Source organism: Lissotriton vulgaris, chromosome 5 (assembly GCF_964263255.1).
Source record: "Lissotriton vulgaris chromosome 5, aLisVul1.2, whole genome shotgun sequence".
Classification (NCBI taxonomy): Eukaryota; Metazoa; Chordata; class Amphibia; order Caudata; family Salamandridae; genus Lissotriton; species Lissotriton vulgaris.
Genome location: NC_141693.1, coordinates 619,554,581 through 619,581,439, shown reverse-complemented (window position 1 = coordinate 619,581,439; position 26,859 = coordinate 619,554,581). Strand labels below are relative to the sequence as shown.

The 26,859-nt window shown below is 44.5% G+C and overlaps 1 protein-coding gene across 3 annotated transcripts in view; it reads right to left on the bottom strand.

The window, feature by feature from the left end:
• The window catches only part of OGDHL (oxoglutarate dehydrogenase L), a 707,295-nt gene that overhangs the window by 159,640 nt on the left and 520,796 nt on the right, over nucleotides 1-26,859 (bottom strand). For all 3 annotated transcript variants that reach the window (XM_086922073.1, XM_086922074.1, XM_086922075.1), the window contains one exon: nucleotides 11,531-11,709. In XM_086922073.1, coding sequence (XP_086778199.1) covers nucleotides 11,531-11,709 — 179 coding nt within the window. The remainder of the gene's footprint in view (nucleotides 1-11,530; nucleotides 11,710-26,859) is intronic.

The following is a 26,859-nucleotide window of genomic DNA, read 5'->3' as shown; positions in this document are numbered from 1 at the left end:
ACACTGCACTGTTTAATAATAATGATTATTATAAAAATGTTTAAGAAAGTTTTAATAAAAAAAGAAAGCAACTTTTCTTTGAGTCCTGCTTTTAATATTGTTTTTATGAATGCATTTCGTGGGCTGGAAATTTTAAAAGAAAAACTCAGCCATGATTCTTTAAAAAAGAAAATAAAGCCAACATGTCCCTGAGTCTTTCTTTTAACATTTTTGAGCCCAGAACATACAATCATAAAAACAACCACACAAAGGTCCTACACTTCAGCTGAAGAACATAGAGCTCCAGCTTGTAGTGCTTTAAAAAAAATAGGATAAGTTCTGCTGGGGTCATAGATTTAATGACTCGGGAGGCATACTGTTTTTATTTTTTTAAATGATCCTTAGGGGCTACCGGATTACCTGCAGTACCCCACAACATTAAACAAATGCTTGGTGGTGCCCCTACCTATTCTCGGGTCACCACAAGCATGAACCTATTGAATTTCAAAACGCCCTATTTAAAATGCCATCAGTGATATTACTGCCCATATCATGAGTGATGTAATATGAGAGGTCATAAGCAGTGCATTGCAGCGGTGTACGTTATAGTTATCTCAGGTAACTATAACTGCTGAATTTCGCTGATTTTGCAATAGTAAAATCTGAGCCTAACTATAACGTCCGTGTAACCTTTGTTTTTTTCAGTACATTTCTACGTTTTTTAAAATTCTAATTCCTAACTCCCTTCCCTGTAACCTTTGGTTTTTAAGTGAATTTTGAACATTTTTTATTGTTAGTTCCTAACTATATTGTCCCTGTACTCTTTGGTTTTTTTAAGTGAATTTCAAAGGTTTTTTAAAAAAAATGTATTTACTAACTATAACCTGTAACCTTTGAGTGTATGGTTCTGTGAGTGGGTTTGTGGGAGTGAGTAGCTGTATGGGTCTTGAGTGAGCGCATGAGTGTCTGAGTGGGTGAATACGTGTCTGAGTGGGTGCTTGAATGAGCGTCTGAGTGGGTGAGAGTGTCTGAGTGGGTTTGTGAGTGCCTCCATGAGTGTGTGAGGTACTTTGTGAATGAGTGCATGAGTGTCTGAATGAGTCTGTGAGGGGGTGTGTGAGTTCATGAGTGGGTCTATGAGTCAGTGCAGGACTCTGAGTGGGTCTGTGAGTGGGTGTGAGAGATTATAAGTGGTTCTGTAAATGGGTGCATGAGTGTGAATGGATCTGTGAGTGGCTGTGAGAGTGTCTGAGTGGGTCTGTGAGTTGCTGTGAGAGTGTCTCAGTGGGTCTGTAAGTGGGTGCATGAGTGTCTGCGTGTGTTTGCGAGAGTATCTGAGTGGGTATAAGAGGGGGTACAAAGAGTTTCTGAGTGGGTCTATGAGTGTGTGTGAGTGTCTTTGAGTAGGTGTGCGAGTGTTGGAGTGGGTCTGTGAGTGGGTGCATCAGTGTCTGAGTGGGTCTGTCAGTGCCTGAGTGTGTGAGTGACTGTCTAAGTGTTTGTCTGGGTGTGTCAGTGGCTGTGTGAGATACTGGGCCACAACGGAACCACACCTGCCCCTTTAACCAACAAGAGTCCACTATTTTGCACACAATATCTACCCAAGTAGAGCACTTTCTACTAGTTAATTACTAAGTGCTACCTCCTTGAGTAAATGTCAAATACGTATTCTACACTACAACTGCATAATGGAGCACGAGGAAATGTCACCAGTGACCTTGTGTGTGTTTTGGCAATGTGATTGTTCTGTGTCCTTACACAGAAATCTGTGATAACATGACTACTCCTATAGAAAGGACAAAGAGACTAAAAAGAGGTAAATGTCCAACACACAACAGTACTTCCTCTTAGCTATATGAAGTAAGTGCTTCTTTGTTTGGTGGAGAGAGCCTCCTATTTGTTGGCATGAACAGCACATCAACAAAATTGGCAGGTAACGCGCTGGGGGGTCTTTTGGTAAGCTGTCTGTCATCCTTTAACACCATCACTGCTATTGATATTTTCCTCCTGTGCTGAATTCTTTGAAAGTCCATTGTTCATGACGAGCTGGGCTCGGCATCAGCGTGCGAGGAGGCTACGCCATGAGGAGCCCAGCTCGTCATGAGTGTGGAAGGGGTTAAAAAGGCAAAATGACCTTTGCATACTGCTATGGTGGGCGGGGAAGCTCACTCAATTGTAAGAAGGGACGGGGACCGTGCTGCCCAACACCTCTGGCCGATTTTGGCCCCGGGACCCCATTCCCCAGGGCCGTGCCACATGTCAATGGGGAGTGGGGCCAGGCCCCACCCCCCCTTTTCTGGGCTGATTTTGGCCCGAGGGACCCTATTACTCGGGGTCCGGCCTTGAAATACTGGGTGCCCTGGAGCCCACCCAGGGCACCCAGTTAGCAGCATCGGTGGCCGGTGGGGAGGGGAGACTGAATGTCCTTGCAGTCTCTGCTGACTCCTTGCCTCCAGCAGGAGCTGATATTGCTCTCACACACAGGAAGCTGCTAAACATGCAAGCGGGAGCGATTTGACAGCTGGGAGCGGAGTTAGTGTTTGCTCTGACTTGGACGAAGCTGTCACAGCTCCCACCAAGTCCGAGCAAACAGCTACGTCCCGGGACATAGCTGGAGCCGGCCCTGAGGGTGTGGAGGTCCTCAGGGCCAGTAATGGCTCCAGGAGAGGGGCCACATAGCCCCCACTCCTTTTACAGGTCTGCCCGGGAAGGTGGTGGTCCTGAGGGCCTTTTATGGCCTGTGAGGGGGGCAACCCAGGGGAGGTGGGAGTCCCTGGGGCAACAAAGAAGACAAGGAAGGGGGTCGCCCTTCATTTATAAAGATAAAACCCTGGGAAGTGGTGGTTCTTGGGGCTCCAAGAGCCTTAGAAGGGTGGCCTGGGATACCCACTCCTTTTTTCTTTTAAATGCCCCTGGTCCACCCAGGGGCCCTATTTAAAGCAAGAGCGGGAGCCAGTGCTTAGTTATTTTAAACATTTTGCCAGAGTCGCGGAACCGCCGCGACGTTAAGCAAACATTTTTTTTTAAAATGCTTTTTTGCACTGGTGGGGTGCCTCTGATCTTAAAGGTCAGGTTATTTCAACCCTGCTGTTTCTCTTTTTTTAACGTTTTTTCAGGGACTCGGCTGAAGCAGAGCCCCAAGATAGCTGCCAGTACTTCCTTGTTGAAGTACTTGCAGCCAATCACATTTTAGCACGGGGACTGTTGCATCTTCTGAGGAACCGTGTCCCTAGCTGTCCAAATTTGTTTTTCCCTTAATATCTCTAAAACTCGTGAACGGATGTACACTAAAAAGCACTCTTTCTGGACCAAGGGCTAGCTTTCTACCAAATCTGGTGTAATTCCGTCCAGCAGTTCGGCTGAAGTCATGTTCAAAATTCCTAAGGGAATTATCATAAGAAAATAACTTTTTTGACCCGCCCACCCCTTTTTCTTGGCCCACAATTGATGAATCACTTTCGATGCACAAGAAGACCCACTTGACACTTTGTTTGGAATATTTCGTGAATATTCATCAATCGGCGTCATAGATATAGGCAAGTCAAAAAATGCTTTCCTACAAACTTTAGAAATTCTAAACTTACAACTTACATTTTTAATTTATGCACCACCTTCAATTTACTATAAGTCATTCACCATCGTACATAGACTTGTCACCTCACTTGCGACACTACATTAACTATAACTCACCCTTTCTCCATGCACTTCTTGCATATAATATGACTTATAGCATGAGAAATAATAGCATTGATAACAACACTGATGACATCTTAAATGACATAATTTCTGGGAACACAGTGCAGGGTAGAGTAGAGAGTTAAAGGTAATGTAGTGGGGCGAGTAAGGTGTACAGTGGAATAGTGTAGCGTGGAATGGAATAGAGAGGAGTGGCATACAGTGAAATAGTATAGAGTGGAGTGTTGTACAGTGGAGTGGTGTAGACTTGAGTGGCATACAGTGGAGTGAGGTAGAGTGGAATAGCATGTAGTAGAGCGGTTTAGAGTGTAGTTGCATATAGTGGAATAGCATAAAGTGGAGTGGGATATGGTTGAGTGGCATGCAGTGGAGTGGCATACAGTGGAGTGGTGTAGAATGGAGTGCTTACAGTAGGTTAGCATACAGTGGAGTGGCTCACAGTGGAGCGGCGTAGGCTGGAATAGCATGCAGTAGAGTGGCGTAAACTTGAGAACCACCCAGACTTCGCAGCTTCTTTTTTTGACATAATTTATGCATCACTCTATGTCTGAAAGGGTATTGTTTTGACTTATACTGGGTGCTCCATTGTGTCTGGACAAAGCTATACCTCTATGAAGAGCTCTAATGAGAGCGAAACATGTGTCAGGGGTTGCTTTTATTCAGTTCAGGTTGGCTTGGATAGTATTTCACAAAATCCAAAGCTCCAATACTGTGCCTGGAGTGGAAAAAGTCTGTGGTCATTTTTCAGCTCAGCATGGAAAGCACTGTGGTAATCCTATGCTTAAAGACTTGGCTGTGGAAATTGCAAAATACATTGTCCCTTTCTATCTCAGCGTGAATGTCACTGCGCTAATCTTATTCTTAAACACCTTGATAGAAACGGTGACATTTGAGGTGAGCAAATTTAGGGTAGCGATAGTATTGAGAGTGCGCTATACTAGAGCTGCTTTCCACCTAAACTTTAGAACTACCTAGAGCTCTCTGCATCTTTTCTTGCATAATATATACGTCACTCTATGCCTGAAAGGGTATTATTTTGACTTATATTGGGTGATGCCTTGTGTCTGGACAAAGCTATACCTCTCTGAAGAGCTCTAATGAGAACGAAACATGTTTCAGGGGTTGCTTATATTCAGTTAAGGTTGGCTTGGATGGCATTTTACCAATCCAAAGCTGTAATACTGTGCCTGGAGTGGTAAAAGGCTTCGGCAATTTTACAGCTCGGCATGGATAGCACTGTGCTAATGCTATGCTTAAAGACTTTGCTGTGGAAGTGGCAAAATACTTTGTCCCTTTCTATCTCGGCGTGGATGGCACTGGGCTAATCCTATGCTCAAGGACTTTGATAGAAAAGCAGAGTGGAATAGCATATAGTAGAGTATAGCTGCATATAGCGGAACAGCATAGAGTGGAGTGTGGTATGGTGGAGTGGCATACAGTGGAGTGGCGTACAGTAGGTTTGCTTACAGTGGAGTGGCTCACAGTAGAGTGGCGTAGGCGGGAATAGCGTGCAGTGCAGTGACTAGACTGGAGTAGCGTACAGTGGAGTGGCATACAGTGGAATAGTGTAGAGTGGAGCGGTGTAGAGTGGAGTGGCATACAGTGAAAGAGTGTAGAGTGCCATGGTGTACAGTGGAATGTCATAGTGGTATAGCGAAGAGTAGAATAGCATAGTGGGAATGAAATGGCATGTATTGCAGTGGCATACAGTGGAGTGGCCTATAGTGGAGTGGGGTACAGTGGAAAAGCATACAGTTGAGTGTCATAAATTGGAGCAGCGTAGAGTGGCATACAGTGGAATAGCGTAGAGTGGAGAGGCCTAGAGTGGACTGTTTATACAGTGGAATTTATTACAGTAGAGCGGCATATAGTGGAGTGGCTTAGAGTGGAATAGCATAGAGTGGAGCAGCATATAGTACAGTGGCGTACAGTGGAGTGGCTTAGTTTGGAGTGGTGTACAGTAGAATAGCATATCATAAAGTGGGTAGATCTTCAAATCTGTGGCAAAATTGTAAAAAAAAGAAGCACAGACTTTTGCACTTGCTTAGAATAACCCCCAGGTGGGCCAGGTCCAGGGTGCATAGGGTAAATATAGGAGGGGGGCACCAGGCCCCCACTCCTAGGCCTCCCAGGGGTATTTTTAATTAATAATGCGGGCGGGCCCAGTGGACCAGCCAACAGCCCCGGGAACCGCCAGCTCCCCGGGGGCACTTTTAGTAATGAATGCCAGAGGGTAGCCCCGGGGGCCACCACCTTCGAGGGCTTATTATGTTGTGGGGGCCTCGCGGACCCCCCACCACCATCTGGAGACAGTCACCACCCCAGGCCACACTGGTTTTCCCCCTTAATTAACGCAGGGGAGGCTGTAGGGCCTCTCCCACTGCCCCAGGGTCTGCCACCACCGTGGGGCACATACGTTGTTTCTTTCTTCTTTTTTTTTATCGGAAGCGGCCCTGGGGACCTCCACCTCTCAGGGGCACAAATGCAATAATGAAGGGGGTCCTTTGAGGACCCCCGGTCCCGGGAACCACCACCTCCCTGGGGGAGATGTAAACAAAGGAGGGGGCTGTGCTGCCTCCCTCTAAGAGACCCACATGGCCCTGGGGACCCCCCCCCCCCAGGGCCGGCTCCAGCAATGTGCCGGAGGCCTACCCCCAGGACCTTGAATCTGAGATGTCATGAATGATGTCACTGACCAGGTCATGAGTGATGTAATATGTGAAGTCATACGCAGTGCATTGCTGGGGCGCCAGTTATAGTTAGCTCAGCTACCTATATCTGCTGAATGTCTCTGGTTTTGAACAGTGAAACCTGAGCATAACTTATATATATATATATATATATATATATATATATATATATATATATATATATATATGGAAAACCTCCGTTCTCCTGCCACAATCACCTCTGCCCTGATCGCGCTGGAAACAGACACGGACCACACTTTGGATGCTGGTTAGTTGCGTTTATTCAGCTGTCGCCATAACGTTTCGGCTGAAAAGCCTTGATCACATATATATATATATATTGAATATAATATGTAAAACCTTGCACATACACTCATTAATATTTATCTACATGCGAAATGTACGCTTAGAATGTGTCCTGTTACTTCCCAGGAACTCTTAGCAGAACATACAGCCTAGTCTTCAGATTTCAAACAAATGAACAAGGAGTAGTTCAAAGTTTGTTTACAAATCACAAACTACTTCAGGATTGTTGTCTGTAAATTAAAATGTCCATAATCCAATCTTTAGTAACTAGAGATCTTGACTCTTGAAACTCACCATCCATGTAGCGAAGTCCAGCTGCAGCAACACTGTAGCACAATTGCCTAAAAAGGTCATCAAGCACCATGAGGAAATATATACCCAAAAATATAAGATGGTTGCCATCTCTACAGGCAAACAAGAGGCTTTCGTCCACTGGGAAACTTAATTCTCTGCTAGTGCTCTACCGTGCAGCGTGATCCCAACACAGGTGTGGCCTGATTTCAGTCAGCACCAACACTGTAATGATCACCAACCTCTCCTACAATGAACGGCATTCAGCATGGATCGTCTTAAAGTACTGCTTCCTCACACTCAAACCAAACTTGAGAATAAGTGGCACCGCCACTCACACACTCTGACACCTAGAACCAAGGTATGTGTCCGAAAGGGGCACCACCATGTGCAACCTCTTTAAACCAAGTGTGATTACTGTCAGTTCGAAGGGCTATAGAGGACTCACCATCGTGGCAGCAATAAGATTGTATTATCAACTCTACTGACTGCTCTGGATGGGCCTTAAAGGTGCTTGGGTCTGAGGTAGGCGCTGCTCAGACAGAAAAGGGTGCAAAGGGATCTGATAGTACTGGGGCTCCTGAATAATTATCATGAAGTCTCTCTAGGCCTCGCAGGATTCTTACATGGTAAGGTACAGAACCTAATTTAATTTAAGGTCTTGTACTACATACTATTACGTAGGCCTCAAAGCTTTGAAACTTAAATAGATCTTGTAACTGGAGTTAAGACAACAGGGCATATACCCACCAAACAAATCAGTGTTTTCAGAAGGCTTCTCAAACTAAAGAATGAGGAAGCAGAGATTTGAATACTCTTCCATAGTACCAAGCCCCTTACAAAAAAGGTACACCCTTCTACAGTTGAACAATGAACTCTAGGAGCAACCAACTGTAAAAGAAGTGTTGAAAGGAAATCTCTTTCAGGAGACTATTGTATGACAGATTAACTGCAGTTCGGGCTGGACTGTTCCCATAAGGCACAGGTTCAAGTCTGATTTGAAACATATAGCTGTGTCTGAACTGGGGGAGCAAAGTGAGCCAAAGAACGATTATAGATTCAACCCAGATCTGTGACTGGGGTTGAGTTTCTGAAAAGTTTCAGCGCTCCGTCCAGCATCTCCTTGTGTTTGCTATGACAGATTAACTCACTTAGACTAAAGCAGTACCGCCTAGCATGTAAAGCCATATATTACACACAGCGACACACATTACATAAGAAGCTTTGTGGATTAAAACATGTATGGCTGACTAAAGGATAAATCTTTAACGGGTGCAATCATCCTCATTTGAAATGTCACACTCTTTTCACTCATGTTTACCCTCATGACAACAAACAAAATGGCTTCATAGACTTCAATGCGGTTATCCTCTTTTCAAACCTATATACTCCTCCAAAAAGGGTTAATTCTCATTAGACTTTAATAGGATCACCCTCTTAAATATCTTACCGTCATTGGCAAGTCAACATGCTTCAAATTACGAGACACCTAAGTAAATTTTTCATGGTTTGATCTAGGAAAACATTCCTGTCACTTTAAACATTCTATTTCAGCCTTATTTGTAAAGCTACTTTCTCTAACAACAGTTATTTTCTGAAAGTCAGTGCCTGAATCAAACCACAGCTTTAAGGCATGGCAAACTGAATTGGAAGCATATTGGGACTGGGTGAAAGGAGAGGAAGCCCGTAAACCCAACCAGGGGATCCTTACTGAACAGTTCTTGGAGCATAAGCTTGACGACAAATTAGAACAGTGTCTCGACTTTATACAATCTCCACGAGATAGAATGCTCTATTTGAAGTTCAGGTTAGGAACCCTCCCGCTCAACGACTTGGTAGCAGGCTGGAAAAAACACAGCTTAACATCTGTTAATTGCCCTGGTTTCAAGGCCCCCAATGAATCTATTCCCCATTTCCTCTTTGCTTGCCCAGCCTATAGGGTTGCAAGGAGGTCATGGCTTAGACCTATTTGTAAAAATCTGGGTTTTAAGGATTACAGGGTGGCGTTACGTACCTTTAGAACTGATGCCTCTTCCCTCACCATGGTTTGTGGGGTAGCCAAATATCTGGGATGCGCCTGGCTGACGCGTACTATGCTGCTAAGGCACAACAAGAGTTAGGTCGTCAAGAGCCTAATGCTGTATCCACACTGCTTTTCGTAAGAGATGTGTTTTATATGGTTTTTAGCGTAAATACTTTTTAATGTATATTTTAGATAAATGTATATTGCTACCTGTTGTATGTAATGATGGATTTTTAATTGATGAACCAAGTTGCTCATCCTTTATTAGGTCGAGCTGATGTGGCATTCATGCGAAGCATGAATGCATCAGCTCGACAACTTATGCTGCCCGTATTTAGGAGAGTGGACAGCTACCAGACGCGCGCTTTGACGAGGTCGGATTTCACCTCGGGAGCGAGCGTCTGATAGCTGCGCATGCGCCGTGCAAAGCCCTTGCTCACACACAGACACAGGCAGCCCCCAACCCTCTGCATGCACGCACGCACGCACACACACACACACACACACACAGGCGCGTGCATGCACACGCAGGCATACGGCACACATACAGGCACACTATCCCCTACCTCGCATTCTCACTCAATCACACACAGTCACGCATGCGCACACATATTCCCTCGCGCACACACGCACACACGCGCGCACACCCCCCCACCACCCCCTCACCCCCCCAGGCATACACACAGGCACGCACGCACTTCACATCAGCCCTGGGCCCCACTCACCGACTGCGCTCTTCCGGCGGGGCTCCTCACGGCGCGGCGCGTCTCATCCTCTAAATCGGGGCTCCCTCAGGTCAGAGGAGCCCCGCAACAGGCGCCACACTCTTCCTTCTCCCGGCCCCCTCCTGGGGACCCGGGCTACCCCGGACGGCAGGGCGCTCCATGCGCCGGCAGCTCGCGGACCTCGGGAGGCGGGACTTCCGGTCGGCCGCGAGCGGATTGGCCGGCCGGGCAAGAGTTCCGGGTCGCCGCAAGATCAGCTTTCAGCGGAGCCGGCACACGGAGCTCGCTTGCAATGAAGCTTCATCTGCCGCGCTTTAACAATGATAGCAGGAGAAAGAAAACGCGCTGTGCTGTGTGTATCATTTCCATTCTGGCAGACGTGACAGGTCAGATGTAATGGCTGCTTCTATTGCAGCAACAAATAAATGGTTATTGACAACATACGCCAGTGTGGTGCTGAGTGGCGAGCGGCGACGCACGCGGGGCGGCTCTGAGGTGGAGGCAGCGCGCGCAGGGGAGGGTAGCGCTTCAGTACGAAGTGAAGTGCGACATACGGGCAGTGCTGACTGACTGGGGCTGTAAACCGATGGAGGGGGCTGCTAAAAGAAGGACGGGACAACAATCCGAAGCAGGGAAGGAAAAAACACAACAGGAGACGGGTAGACAGGCGGCGCCCGGCTTCCGGCTGTGGTAAGTCAACGCATGTACTGTTTAAAGTCGGCATGCATAGCATTAAAGCGATCGAGGAGTCGGTGTGGCTTTTATCAGTCTGAAGTGTCTAAGGAGATAGAACTGTACCCGGCAGCCGAGCGGTTGTCGTGTTAAAGGAGTCTAGTATCAACACAATTTCACAGGTTAGTTCCTTAAACTTCCTATTAATGCACACATGACATTTTTACATCCAGTTTCACTTTGATATACAAAACACTCCTCATAAATACAATAAATGCTTCTGCCCGTCAAAACATGCAAATAAAGTATACGGTAGGTAAGAAATCCCCCGGTCCACTGCAGTCTAAAAACGGCCTTCCCTCATTGCTTCTGGCACTTTGTATATTATGTCATTAATAAAGAGAATATTTTCCCCTTTGTATTGTGACATAGTTTTTGAGTTGCACTGCTTATACAATTTGTGCAACTATTCAACAACACCTGGTTCAAATATGTTCTCTCAAGGTTTCAAGCTTTATTACAATGGTAACAAGAAGATGTTCATATTTCACTTCTGTTCTTGGATTTTCGTCACAATAGAATACACTGAACATAATCTTCACAAAAGTTATTAACACAACTTTATGCTATTGCCATTATAAATTACAATAACTTTTATTTAAGTATTAATTATTGAAAAAAATGTAAAGCCTTTGTTATTTGTAATATCAATACATGTAAGTTACGTAAATACAACACATATTACATTACAAATGCTATAGGTGTCACATTTGCAAAAGTTATAACTATTGGCATTGTAAATGACAAAGCTATTAATTTGGCTATTTTCAAAACCAAAACATAAATAAAAAATGTGTCATTTACAATACCAATAGCTCAAACTTTCCTAATGCGAGACCTATTGCATTGCAAATGCTTGTTATATTTGATATTGAATAAAGTATATACAACAACAACGAATTGTAAGCTATAAAGTAACATAACCTATGGATCTTAACTTCTCAAGAAAAGGAGTACTGAATGGATGGTTTGAAAGCCCACAGTGTTACAATTAATTTCAAATAATCCCCTGTGCACAGCTATCCCTTTCATTCTCAAGGGTATGAGCACAATTGAGTGTTTGGGAGTATGCTCAGAGGAAATCTTACCATGCCTTCCATTCCGTGAGGGAGCAGTAACACAATCCCATTGTGACGGACCCATTTGGCTTGGCCGGTGCTGATGAACTGGTCAATGATGCACTGGGCAGTGTTGTGAAAGTCCCCAAATTGAGCCTCCCAGCAGACCAAGGCGTTGGGGCTGGACATGGCAAAGCCCAATTCAAAACCTAGTGATAAAAAGAAAAAAGTTACTCTTGACTGTTTGTCATGGATATTCTTTGGAATTTTTATGCAGGAGTGCTGCTTGTGAAAGACATCAGAAGAAAGCATAAATCATCCCCTAACAGCTATAACTGCATTTACATGGCACAACGTATACATACTCACATACTGCGCAAAATGAATAGGCGAGGCTCGCCCCAGCAGTGTGCCTATCTTACCACAGAAGAGGAAGAATGGCTAAAATCCCCTACTCAACAGATCTTGGGTCTCCGAGGCAAGAATGCCTCATATAATTTTTTTGGCTTTTGTATTCAGCACCTTTTTGCACCAAGAGCTGTTTACATTGATTGTCTTACGTTGTTATGTGAATGCGGTGATATATATATATATATATATATATATCACAATCAAGTAACATTTTGGGCGCTTATCTTCATGTCATTAATTTGACATACAATCTTATCTATACAATCCTATCTACTGTGGAATTTGTATTATGAGTATGATAGATTTTGTTTAAAATGTTACCCACAGGACATTTGTATTTGCTCAATGAAATTGACACAAGTTCCGTTCTGGGTATAAGAGTCCATCCTTGTTTTTGATATTTGAACCCAGACACAAGTGTGTCACTGATGCATGAGAAAGGGCAAACCACAGAGGTTCTGCATTCATTTTCACCTTTCCAAACTAGGATAAATACTCTGGTTGCCATCTGCTCATGATCTGTTGGTGGTTTGTAAAATTGCCCCTATTAACTGACCAGTTATGTTTGTGTTCATACACATTTGGCAGTTTCATGGTTCTTGTGCACTGCTGCAGTGGGTGCAAGGTAGGAGCTGAATTAAAAATGATGTTAATGTTTATGTTAGTGTTTAACAAACTGTGGGTCGTGGCCCACTATTGGGTCGGCAGAAGATTTTTGGTGAGTCACGAAAGTCCAAGCAATACTTAAAGTTGCCTTAAAATACGGTATTTATCTTGTCACATTTGCTGTGGTTCAAAGACAAATTTATTTTTCTGATTATGTTGTTTAACATGGGGACTGATGTTTTCAAGCTTTTCTCAATTTGCAGTCGGAGAAAGAGAAGTAAAGTGAATTATATGACAAGCTTGCCAGGGTACATGAACTGTGAAAAGAAATGCTGTCATTTTTTCATAACACACACATTTTGTTGTGTGTTACGAAAAAATGACAGTATTTCTGAGTAAATACCTGTAAATGTACTGTACACATTCAACAGTTGGGAAAGCAAAAATGAAGACCATTTTATTTTTATAATTCTGAAATGTGATGGATACAAAGACTTTAATAGGATCAGAACAAATCAAGACACTTTACTTGGAGATGCACAAATACTAAATAGTCACTGAAACTCGGTTTCCACACATTATCTTTTGTATGCAATATAGTTTTATCAGTAAGACTGTTTGTCTATGCAAATTTAGTGACCATTTCAATGGAAAATGTGCTGTCTGTATATGACAATGGAAAATGTCTGTAAATGACAATGAGCTACCACATGATGCTTTAGCTACATAAACAAAATCGCCAACTTCATGTCCATTAAAGCTAAGTGAGTTGCAAAAGTTTGTCATACAACAAAAGTGGGTCGTGATTCCAAAACGTTTGGGAAGCACTGTTTTAGTGTGTTACCTGCTCTTGGGATGGAAAAGTCCTCCACATGGTAATGGACTTTGCACTCCTGCCCCAACTCTACTGACGTTTGGATCTCTAATGCTGAATTTTTCCAGTCCTAGGCAAATATGGATCATTCATGTGCACCATTAGATAGGCCTGACTCACGAAATGCAGTCTTATTGGGCCAGGAGGACCACCCAAACTGCTACCCCCATAGTGGTGAAAGTCTACTGTCTTTACAAGAAGTTAAGCAGCAGGACAACAGTGGTGGTAGCATACCATGTAGTGATCAGTAGAAGTGAGCAGGTCCTTTTTAGCTGAGTCACTGGATTGAGGCCTAGAGGCTCACTCATTTAAGGTTCCGCTGTAGTGTTTTTAACTCACCCATTACCGACATCGAATTGGTGTGTACTGCTGCACAGTGTATGTGTGGTTACATGTGCCGGGTGTATGTGTGCCTGTGAATAGTACAATACAGCGATAAGGCAGTACATATATGCATGTGTGGGTGTATGGGCGTCTGTGGGTGGTACAATACATGAAGGATGTAGTGCTGTGCAGTGTGTGTCTGTTATACGCATGTGCTGGGTGTATGTATGCCTGAAAATGGTACAATACATGGCAGACGCTGAGTTCCACAAGGGAGACCCAGAGCTGTATGTTTTTTTTTTAACTATTTTTATTGCGAAACCATAGAAGGCACAGGTTCTCATGGCTGTTCAGGCCAATCAAAGGCAAGATCATCTACATGCAATTTTCAGGACAATACACAGCCATACAGGCCCACATCCCGGAGGCTGGGCGGCGTAGAATTAGAGCATGTGTCAAGGAAACTTAGCCGTGCATTAAAGATACGTATATATCATTGTATTCGCTGATTTTTACAAAATTCTCCTCTTCCCATGTCCTTCATGTAATCTCACTCCTATCCCTCTGGATAGGCACTTTTTCTATTATTTATAATAAAACACTGTTTTAACATAGAACAAGAAACAAACCCCCCGTGCGTGGCATCATTAATAAGGTACTTAAAGAATCAGGCTATCCATGTGAGGCCCAAGAAGGTGTAGTCATTATATCTAGGAGAAGACCTTTAGGGATCACAGCAAATCACAGTTATGCATAACAAGGAATATTAGTGTGCGTCTAGTGGGGCACTACACCGGACCCGGGCACTCCAACCCGACTCCCTCCCCGTCACTCCCGGACTCAGACTCGTCAGGGGTGAACAATTCAGCGCTGGTGGCATCTGAATCATCATCCGTCAGCCCCTCCATACACATCAACCTCCAGGCAAGCAGGTCATCCTGTAATTTCCCATCCTGGCGAGTGCGCTGCATGTGAGTCTCTTTAGCTAGGGACCATTCTCTGGCATCTCTCAGCCAGAGGGATATCTCGGGAGCCCTCTGACCCATCCAGGTTATAGCTACGCGCCGCCTTGCCAAGACTAGTAATAATTGTAAAAACTTATAGGACAAATTCCTCTTTTTAGGTTTGGGTACCAGGGCCAAAAGACAATGGAGCGGATCCAGCGCAATCCTGAGTTTTGTAGCACGACCGATATGGTCCACCACCTCCCTCCAAAAGGTAATAACCCGAGGACACTCCCATGCTAGATGGAAAAATCGTGCTTTCTGCGCACCACACTGTGACCGGGTGTAGGGGTGAGGGGTTACCCGGTGGTCTGAGAATTGGTTCTGGGACAGGACTGCTAGGCAAACCCGGTAGAGAATCAGAAACTGGATGTACAGCAGGTCTTGGAAGCAAAGATGGTTTTATTGGTATTGTACGTTTAGGGTTTGGTTGCAAAGTTCTCCTGGTCCTAAACGTAAGTCTCTCCCTAGCAAATTGACTGGGATCCGTCTTTGAACCGGGGTTGTCTCCTTCTCTCGGGTCTTTGGTCTTCCGGTCTTGGCCTCAAGGTCTGGTCAGGGAGGTGTCTCGTCGCTCCGGAGCCCATGAAAAGGAAGACCAACAGAGAGGGAACCGTTAGTTCTACAGTCTTTGTGGGGATTGCACCTTGGGGCCGTGTGAAGTGGGGGAAGGAGGGCACCAATGTTAAACTTGCTGCTATGCAGTCGGTGACGTGGGGAGGGTACAGAAGGTGAGGGATAAACGCGGGGTAATGAACACAAGAGGTAGGGAATACGAGGAAACACGAACGGGGTTTGCTGTACACTATTTACATGCACGCCGTTTTCCCACCCACACCGCCATACGCTCCCGTACCTGGGACAGCCACGCTCCTCCCCCGGGAGAGTGGCACGGCGGCTCACAGGGTCGTTGGCCTCCTGGCTCTCCGTGGGGCTCGTCTCTTCCGGCCTGTTCGTCGGAATTCCGTCGGTGTCCTTCTTTACCGACTTCTCCGCTTCTTTCCAACCGCTCTCCGACGCCGCTCCTCGCCTTCTCCTCCTCCGGGGTGATGTCACACGCTTCCTTCCGTACTTCCTGCTCTTTATCCGATCCGACCTCGCAGACGAATACAGGAGTAGGGGTCACCTCCTCCTCTGAGTACGCCCAATTAAAGGCGCCGCGTTCTTCCTCCACGTCGTCCAGTCCTGTATCCCAGGGGTCAGTCTGTAAGGAAGGAGGTAGGACAGGGTCAGTTATGGGAGTCCACCATTCCTCGGTAGCACTCCGCCTCGCTCCGTTACACACACCTAGGGCAGTTGTGTCTCCTATCCGCAGAAATGCGATTCAGGGAGACCGGGGTCATATAGGTACGGTGGACAAAGTTAAAATGTATCAGTTTGAAACGGGCATTACACGAGACCTTTCGGGTCAGAAGCCCGATTCATTTACGCTGTCCCGGCTCCAAATCCACCCCCAAGTCTGCCTCCCAGGCAGCCCAGGATGGCTCGGTCGGAGGGGTCGAATCCTGACGCATGGCCGAGTACAGCAGGGAAATCAGCCTTCTACCTCTACCACACGATAAAATGATGTTGAGGGTGTGGGTCAGTGGAGGCGCCTCCGGGAACTGAGGCCACGTCGTTCTAGCTATGTCCTGGAGCCCTCTATAGTGGAGATACTGCCCCCTACCTAACCCAAAGAACTCTGTAGCCCGTTCAAAGTACACAAAAGAGTCATCTGGATAGAGGTCCGCCAAAGTCTCACATCCGCCACAGCGCCACTCTCGGTAGGACATATTTTCCTCCATCCAGAGCACCGGGGCTAAGATCCACACCGGCAGCTCCCTATGGAAGGGGGCCCGTCTTAATACCTTCTCAACGAATCGCTGCCAAATTCCTGCTGTGTGTCGTACCACATAGGGTAAAGCCTCATCTGCACCCCTTCCCTGCATCAGTGCCTCCCTTAGAACGTTCTCGGTTGCCATGCCCGCCAGTAGTGTCAGTTTCCAGTTCTCCTCATCTGCGAACCAACTTGTGGCTGGGAGAAGCTGTGCCGCATAATAATATAAGTCAAATCTCGGGGCCTCAAGGCCTCCCTCCTCCCAACATCGGGTCACCGTGCGCAGAGCGACTCCACTACGCCCGCCCGCCCAGAGCAGAGACGTGAGGAGCGAGTCGAGTGTGCGAAACACTCGGGGAGGAAGCGGACACAGGGTATTCTGCAAAACGTACAAAATCCTGGGGAGCATCACCATCTTGGCGTTCGCCAATTGCCCCATAAGGTAGAGAGGAAGCGTGTTTCAGAAAGTGACAGACTTGTGGAGAGCCCGGAGCACTCGGTCGACGTTGTAAGTCAGTAGGGCCTCGTCAGTTGAGGCCACTTGTATGCCGAGTTAGCGGAACGCCTCCCGCTCCCACCTGAGGCCCTAACACGGGAGATCTGTGCTCGGGTCAGGAGCACAGCCTGCCAGTGGGAAAATCAAGGATTTACTAAGGTTAATACGTAGCCCAGAGGCCGCGTCAAAGCGGTCCAGAATCCGCATCAAGGCGGGAAGGGATTCGCCAGGGGACGTCAAATGGAATAAAGCGTCGTCAGCATAGAGAGAGATCACGTTCGCGGTATCACCTACCCTAATTCCCCATTGCTCCAACTCGGCGCGAAGAGAAACCGCCAGGGGTTCTATTGCTAGAGCAACAGGAGAGGGGAGAGGGGGCAGCCTTGGCGAGTGCCCCTCCCCAAGGACCATTCCTCCGAACGGACTGACCCCAGCCGAACACTAGCACGGGGTGCCCCGTAGAGCACACAGATCCAATTGCAAAACACCGGTCCGAACTGAGCTGTATGCTAAAATAAGTGGAGGTAGATGATTCCCCCATACAGATTTGTGTATTGCTGAATTCCTGAAAGCTGTGCGAGACAAACTTGAGAAAGGGAGAGCCAGGCTTCCAGTACACTTCAAAGGGTAGTCTTTGATTCAGAGAGAGGTAACAAGGTAGTGGCCAGGGCACATCTCAGGAAGGAGATAGGACTGATAAGAGAATAATATTGAGTAGGGCTCGGGCCCTGGGGTAACTTTTTAATATATATAGCAATATGGCTGACATCCAACGGTTGAACTTCTAGTCACTCCCATGGCCTCTGTTGTGGGGATATCACATTTGAAGTCACTCCTGCTGCGACAGACTGCCTTTAGGAAGAAGAGAGGACAGAGGAGTGGACAATTCACAAGGAAGCAGACCCCCAAACTAAACTTCAAAGACACAGACTCTAAAACACATTTGGTGTCTTGAAGTGGACTCTAATAAGGGGAGCTTCAGACTTCATAAACTGTTAACTGTGAAGTGTCAAGTGAGCAGTAGCTCGTGTGGAGTGAAACTAATACAGTGACCCTGTATGCCAGAGGGTACCACTGGGGCCAATCAGGAATTGTGACCTGGTCTAGATCGTTATCAGAGGAAACATACCCCCATGGTGACCCTAGCGGACCTGCATCGTGACTAAGGACCACCTCCAGGACCTTTCCAGCTCCTCAGAGAAGAGCTGAAGAACTTAACCAGCTTGAAAGAGCAACAAGAACCCCCGCTGCTGCACAACTGCAAGTGAGAAACTCAAGGACTGCTGAACTCTGCCCTCCTGGGTCATGTGCAAAGACAGCTGGTGCAGCTCCAGCACCCACAGAGGGGGCGTGCTCATAGACTCTGGTCACTTTGCACTTTGCTACTTTGGGTAAGACTGATCCTTGTCAGTCGGCCCCACAGAACTTGCTAGATATCGCTCCCGCGCTGAAACACTTTTGACTTTAATACAGAGTTGGCTTCCTGAGACTTGAACTACTAGTGGGGGCTTTAGCTGAATGTCGCCTATAGTGAATGTGGAATGATCTCTACCACTAGCTTGAGAGAAGTGGATTACGGGATCTGCCTATGAAACTCTAGAGCCCTGTTCTCAGGGGACTGTGTGTATTGTTTGTTAATGTTGTATTCTACTTTTTAGTTGTATACAAATACTTCTTTTATCACAAAAGTGAGTATTTGACTGGATAACCATGTATTGCTGCTGCTGTGCATATTTTGAGTTGTGAGCCTGTGTTCACCCTCCTGTGTCTGCCTCTCAACCGCCCCCACCCACCGAAAAGTCCTGGCCTGCTCAACCTGTGCTACCACAGAATCAAGCGTTGAAGGGGTACTTTGCCCAGTTGCTAAGGATCTATAGTAGGACGGGCCCTGGGACATCAGGAGTAAAAGGCCTCAACCCTCACTGATGGGCCTAGTAACTACTGCCTGCCCCGTGGCCCTCTGATTCGGGTTCTAATACCTGCTGTTGCCATTTTTGTTACACTATTAACCAGAAACCCTTGCTTCAAAGCTAAATGTGGTTTGCATCTCAGCACCTCAAGCATGATTTTTGAAAGTTGCAACGTTTGAAGCATCATTCCTGTGAAGATGCTTTTGAAGGCCACTTGCTCAGAGTTTCCTTGTTTCACATGTAGTTAGACTTCCACCTACCTGTCAGAAACTCACAATATAAGTCTATGTGATTTTATACTAGAAACATCCCATGAATAAATTTGTGTATAATTGATAGATCCTACTGGAACTTCTGTTGTCTTTCTGAAAAAGTCAATATTCGAGGAAGTGCTGCACAAAATGTTGAGTTTATCTTTGCACTGGACTTCAGAAATGCAGGGCAGAAATCAGGTGATTTATTTACATTTTTGGTTGGGTATAGATTGAAGGTAAGAAGTGAACTTACTTACCCTCTCAGATAGAGCATTGTGAGAGGGAGGTTCATTCCCTCTTCAATTGGAAAGGAAAATTGGGCTGAGAGGACGGAGCTTCAAGAAGTGGTTCAAGGAAGTCCAACTGGATTTCTGTGAGGAGTATGGAATTAGGAAACATCGGTTTTAAGGAAAGGGGGGTCAGTTATCTGGACTCTCTTGTGAGACCCATCTGGAGAGGTTAAAGGTATAATTTCAATGACTTCAAAACAGGATAGATCACTGATTTATCAAGCATGGAGAACAAATGCAAAGTGATTGTCAAAATATTCCAGATTGTCATCAGAAGCAGAGATCATTACATTGCCATTATTTTAGATTGAGACATTTGCTATGAAGATTAGTGTTGGAACAACACCTTCTGACCACAGGGAATCTTGCTTTATAAGGATCCCAATGGGTTGCTAGTGACGCTGTCCTGGCATAACAGGTTATTGTTGAGAGAAAAGTTTGAGATCTGATTTTGAAGACCTCCACAAAGGCAGTATATTGGCTAGCAATGAGGGCCAGTGGAAACTCTTTTTGCAACCTATATTTGACAATTGAGGCTGTATTTTGTACAGGGTAGGAGGCAAGTGACCTTGAATGAGTTTGGGCCTGCTTTTGTGAACTGCAAAGGGTTAGGTAGGTTGAATATTTAGTTTATTATGTAACTTGGGACAAAAGATGAGGAGAGACTATTATAAATATTAGGAGTATATCATTGTTGTCAGCAGGAACAACAACACTGTGTGCCCGATTTACAGTTTGGCAGATGGGATGCGCCCTCACAAACGACGTGTATGTCATGTCAGCCGTCTTACAAATAGATTATATCCTATGGCACTTGTAATACGGCGGATGTGATATCTGTACTTCTGATGATTTAGAGCACTTGCTCTGCCAAACTCTAAATCAGGCCCTACATAACTTCCTTTACCTTTGAGATAAGGAACCGTGGGTCTGCAGATCACTCTAACAACTTGTAAGCAGCAAGGCACATGGGTGCAGATATACTATCAACATTTCTTACAGTAAAAAAAACTTTGGCTATTTGCAAGGAGGTATGGTCCACTGTCTTCACGGATGAGCTCATACAGTTCATTCTGTTACCAAGTAAGAGAATCTTAGGACGCCAAGACAGAACAGATATCGGTGCAGTTTAAGGCATCAAAAAGAAAAGACAAAAAATACGTTAAAAAGTACAGTGAATTCAGGTAATTGAATAAATGTGATATAAGTTAATTAATTGGCTAAATGCAAAACATGTTTTGTAATCCTCACAGCAACAACAGGCAATGGTGTTGGTGAAACTGAGCCCAGGTATCAGCCATAGGCCTCAACTCAATTACTATTTAATACCTGGATCACAAGGTGAAAAAATAATCCCTCTGACTGATACAAAAATGTGCTATCTTGAGACAGGAGCTACAATGAAACCCCATCTCACAGCTGGTAAACAGTTAATCATAGTACGTAATCCTCAACAACCAAGGCCATATTGCAACTGACATACACATTGTCACAAAAAGAGTGAGGCAAGTTAGAATGAGAAACAGAGAGTGCTCTCTAGAGGACCCTAAATTAAAAAAAAGATCTAGAAAATGTGATAGACAACCTCATGTGATGATTAAAATATGCTGCATGCTTTCCCTAACTCATATTTTTTACAGCTCAAACTGTTATTAGCTATTATCTGTTTCACTGTGGCAACCTGAAAGGACTCTCACAACAAGGCTCCAAGCAAAGATGAAATTGTCATTTTCCACTGCCTGGCTATTATGATTTTTAATATTCCTATAGCGGACATCATCAAATGTCAACTTAATATAATTTTGACTAATTGGAGATCAATGGTATCTCCCTAGTTATCCATTCATATCCACTTAGATAACTTCCTACTAACCACAGAAGAACCATTAAAAAAAGCTTTCCCTTGTTTTTCTTATCTCTCTCTTTTTCTGTTTAAACTTGGCGCATTCATATATATATATATATATATATATATATATATATATATATATATATATATATATATATATATATATCTTTGCTCCTGCTTCACTTAGTTCACGCACTCATGCACGGGTGCTGTATTTGCAGAAAGTGCTGCCGCAAAATATAACGCTCCTTGTCCCCTTTCCTCTTTCAAAGAGACACAGCACTCACGGGGGGAAAGTCGTAGATTTTATTTTGACTTTCAAACGCACCAGACGCGTTTCGGCATACGCCTTCCTCTGTGGTATATATATATATTTAGATAGATAGATAGATAGATAGATAGATAGATAGATAGATAGATAGATAGATAGATAGATAGATAGATAGATAGATAGATAGATTATTCACCAAAAGGTGATGACACTGCACTCCGGGAGGCAGTTTACAATTCTTTAATACAAACAACAGATTCCCACGACACGTTTCAATCTTGTGTCTTTTTCAAGTGGGTGTTAACTGTTTGTCGTGCTAATTATCATTATTTATATATGCACAGGTATTATGGGAGTTGCAGTTGCTATGTCTTTGATTCTGCTTAGTGCTTTAATTTTTCATGTTCCATAATAATGCAGCATTAAGAACTATATACAATTTCAACACAGAAATGCTTACCGGTCTCCGGGCCCTTTCTCCCAACTCAGCAATAACGGGCCACATCGGTGCTTTACGGACAATACATTTTTACTCTCCATATTGCTTGGAGAGTCTCAGCCACAGTGATGAAGTCGCGTTAGGCGCTGCTGGACGGATATTTGCACATGTTTTTTGGGGGGGCACCATTTGCACAGGTAGACTTTGATAACTTAACTTTATTTTTCCTTCTACAAATAAGCTAGTTAGGGTTCATAGCACCTATATTTTTTCGATTTTGGCTTTTAACAAGGAAACATCAGACAGTCTGATTATTAATGCTTTTGAATATTTTTCTAAAAATATATAAGAGCATAAGGAAACCATAGGGGAAAGCTACACTTCCCACTGTGACCCCTTTGACACTCAGGCTGAGAAGTGTGGATACCTGGGGTAAAATTTAAAAAAGTCTTAGGGGGCTAACAGTTGAGATAATCACCCTACGACACTGTGTCATGTATCAACACAAGAAAACAGTGAACTTCATTACAACTGCATTAGGAGGTAAAGAATTCAAGCCACCAAACTGGAATGGCATGGTAAGCAAAAAACACGATGGATTTAGGCCCAGATCTCTGTACTGGGGTGGAAGTATGACACTGTTCCGCATTCTGTCCATCAGTTGTACATTTTACGCGGTACAGCCACCAGCAGATGGGTGAAGGGTGAAATGCAAGTCAACAGCACACGGCCCAAGTGAAGAGGAAAACATATACAGATATTTATCCTTCAAACCCTTAAGCCATAGTTTCCTGCCAGACCCATATCACCAACGTATTCCAACCCATCTTATGATGTAAAGATCTACCTTTAAAACTTAGATCATTAATTGGACCCCAGAGCTATATGGAACTAAATCTCCATCTATGCAGGGACAATGCCTGGCCAAGGGACAGGAAGACAATCTAGAGGTTGCTGTTACAGCATTGTCTGCTTGCGCTGATCATTCTGCTTTCTTCTTTGAGTACTGGAGGAGAAACTGTAAAACCACAAACACAGATGATTTGTTGCAGAAAAGCTGCAGTAGAAGACAGTGACTCCACAGACATGCCGTGCCACATTGAGGGGGTGGATTTTGTGCTCTGGGTTTCCTTGCATGTCAGAGACTAGAAGCTGGTCCCACTTCTTTTTAGCCCTGTGAAGGTTGCAGCTGGCCATGTGGGTGAGAGCAGGCAGTGACATGGGTCAGGGGTTCAAATGTTAGCTCTGTGAGGTTCCGGCACAGTACTGCTGAGGTGGAAGAATGCCATTAGTATGCATCAGTCTTGTCAGTCCTCTGTGAGGGTAAATTAGTTACTTTTGTTTTTCTTTTTTTCCCTTGTTATTGTTCTCATGTGCCCCAGAGCTTCAACTATTAGCCATTTAGTAAATCTAGGCTGTTGGGAATTGCTGTAGGCGCGGTCTGTACTTTTTGGGTAAGACCTTAAGGCAACATTGTTTAAAAGTGAAAGGCATTAGCAGCAGTTCAATATGGGCCAGAAAGGCAAAAGTGTTGGTCAGGGTGTGATCCCTCTGACACCATCACCAAGGCTTCCTTCCTATTGTGGTAGGTCAAGGGGCCTACACTCCTCTCTATGAACTCCTACACTATTCCACTTAATACAGCCTCATTGAGTTCAAGAACAGGGCTGGTGTATGTGAGTGGGGCACGCCGTCCCTGCAAGGAGGAGGTAAATAAAAAGAGGTCATGCACTTGTGAATGTCTTGAAGATCACCTGGAATATTGCTGAGAGGTAACAATCAATTGTAACACGTTGTTTTATTCTTTCAACCTCATTCCATCATTTAAATAGTCATAGCTCACTGGAACTGTGGCCATCCAGATAAAAATGACTCGAAAAAGTCCCTGCCACCAATCTGGTTCATTCTTTGTAAGGCGCATTACAACTCGTGACAATACAATTAGTGTATGTTATTCCTGTATCTGAAAACCATGATCATTCTTAATTCCATTGTTATTACATGGACTTTCTTTAATTCCACCACATTTCAGGTTATTTTTTAATATTTATGTCATCTTATCCCATTACTTTTACCTTCATTTTGTGTATGTTAGTTTTGACCTCATCCCGCGCATTACCGCACAACGTTCTGCCTTCAGATAAGTAGGGTTCATTTCAATGTTCCAAGCCAGTGTTTTCACAGCAAACCTTCATGTAGCACCCTCCTAGGGGGTCATTTAAACATACTTCTTTATTGTTCTATTGGACTATGAAACCTGTTATAAGGTCTTTCCTCCTCTTCCTTCTTTCCACCCTGTCCTCCTTTCTTGTTCAGCCTAGGAACACTTAGAATGTTCATTGATGTCACGGAAAGTGGTGTGACTGACATGGGACAGTTGACTCCTGGCTGAGCTCAAGGGAACAGCTCCTGGTGGGGCGTACTTTATGCCTAATTACCATCTTGGCTCTACCTTAAGCTTCCTGTATCTTAACTACAAATAAAAATATACTTGGAACCTACAACCTGCCTTCCTGAAGATTCTTCTTATTTGCAACAGGACCCTGGGTTTTGGACAACTTAGAGAATATATATCAGTAAATTCAAGGTTAACCCCTTTGACGCTGGTGACGGAACCGCTCCGTCACCAGCCTCGGTCACGCTGTGCTGGTGACGGAAAGGTTCCGTCACGGCCCGCTCAGCACGCCTGCGCAGCGCTGATTTCGCACCTGCGCGGCGTGTTCCATTGAGCGGGCGTGGCCATGACGGAACCGCTCCGTCACAAGCACAGCACGGCGAGTCTCGTGACGGAGCGGTTCCGTCACGAGTACGTGAGCGCCGCGCGGCCCCCCCTCCCCACTAGCGCTGCGGCGGAACAGCCGCCGCAGCAAAGGGGTTAAGTAAAGTAGTCCTTTGAAAAACAGTACTTCCCAGTCAAACTTAATGAATCAAACTTGGACTCACAACCTTTAAACAAACCCACTTCCATGAATTTCTGAATAGTGAACTTCTCTCGTTTTGAAGTTTACAAGCCTCTCTATCACTATTCTACACCACAGGTTGAGTCAGTAAAACTGGTAAATGCTATTCAAGCTGAAAAAATAGATTGAACAGGTTAGCTGAAAAGGAAAGGTTAGAATAGGTCTACACAGGTTTGGTTTCTACCAAAATCACGTGCAACCGGTCACAAAAATGATATATTCTGATATATTCACGAAACATCAAGTTACACTTGAAAAGCGATATACTCACAGTCACTAAAATCTGCAATATTACATGTGAGCCATTTAGGTCACAGGTTGGCTCATCTGATTTGGGGATGCCTTAAAAAGTAGTTGATTTTGTGAGAATTCTCACATTCTTACCTGGCTCTGGATGACACAGTCTATGGTCAGAAGTATGTGCCTCCAAGGATAGCAGAAAATATGCATCCTGAGTGAGAATGTGTGCTTAGGCACGGATTTAGAGTAGGACATCTTAAAATATTGCCTAGAATTTATTACATCAGTGTCCAATTAATGAGATTTGGAAGGATACCCACCGATCGATGAAAAGTATGTGGGCAAATGGAGAACTTCATAAGTATTATTTTGTTTAAAAAAATTAAAACGTTCAGGCTTGAAAACAGGGATATTCTGAGCAAAGTTACGAAGGTTCCACAGAATATGATTAAAAAAAACAATTCTGTTAGGGGCCTGGACAAACAAGCTTTGCCTAAGTATAGAAAAATGTTTTGTAATATTGTGATGACGGTGACCCGCTGAGATATAGCTAGACTGTGGAGCCGCAGAGGGCTTCTGTGGAACACTGAATGATGTTCAAATATGGACTGGTTTATGATGGGAGGTGCTGTCTGAAATAAATATGAGAAAATCGGGGGTTCCAGGATGCGGTTTTCGTGCTTCACATGAAAAGAAGAATGGAATTAATAGAATAACAGGTGGACAAACCTGACAGTGAAGCACTTGGTTGGCGGTAAGATGCAGTGTCCTTAGGACAGCTGTGAATGGCCTCATGATGTGATTATATGATATTGTAGGTTGCAGTTAACTGTATATCCCCTACTGCACTTAACTTAACCAATGTACGGTTTTGTAACAGAAATGTCAAGAACCAACAAAAGCGTGTTTTGCAAAGTGAACCTGAGGAGGGTACATCGCCAGAAGTGGTTGGGTGGTAGGGTAAGCGATTTCCCAGCAGGGAAAAACATCTATTTCTTGGACAAAACAAACTAACGTTTTTAAAGTGCAAAAGTATGCATGAGTAAATGCACACGTTTTACATTTAAGCTTGCAAAACTGCTTTTGGATAGGAGGAAAGAATTTCGGGACTATACTTGATAAACAGTGATATCTGCAGCAACACAGGAGTACTTCTAGAATCCTCTGCACATTCGAAAAAAACTTGGACATTTACCTTCAACACAGGAGCAAAAATAGATGAATACAATTCCAGCTTTTCATTTAGAATAGACCTCAATATTTCATTAAATATGAATTTAGTAAACAAAGAACACTTAAAGATATAGTACAGCATTAAAACGATCAACTGCAGCAAAGGAGCTTGAAGTTCTTAATCTTGTTGAACAATGTTTTGAATCTTAAGTGTACTGCTACTACCATACACAGCCCCTTAACTCAAGTGAACAGTGAAATTGAAACTAAGGCTACACATAGGAACAGGTCCATGCGGGAAGAGGGGAATGAGGTGAAAAAAATCATATGGCTACCATAGATATTGCTATACATGTAAAAAGGTAAAAATACAAAACAGGAAGGGAACAAAAAGGTGAACGGTGGAATGTTTTAATTAATCTCAGCTACTGGTAATCACTCG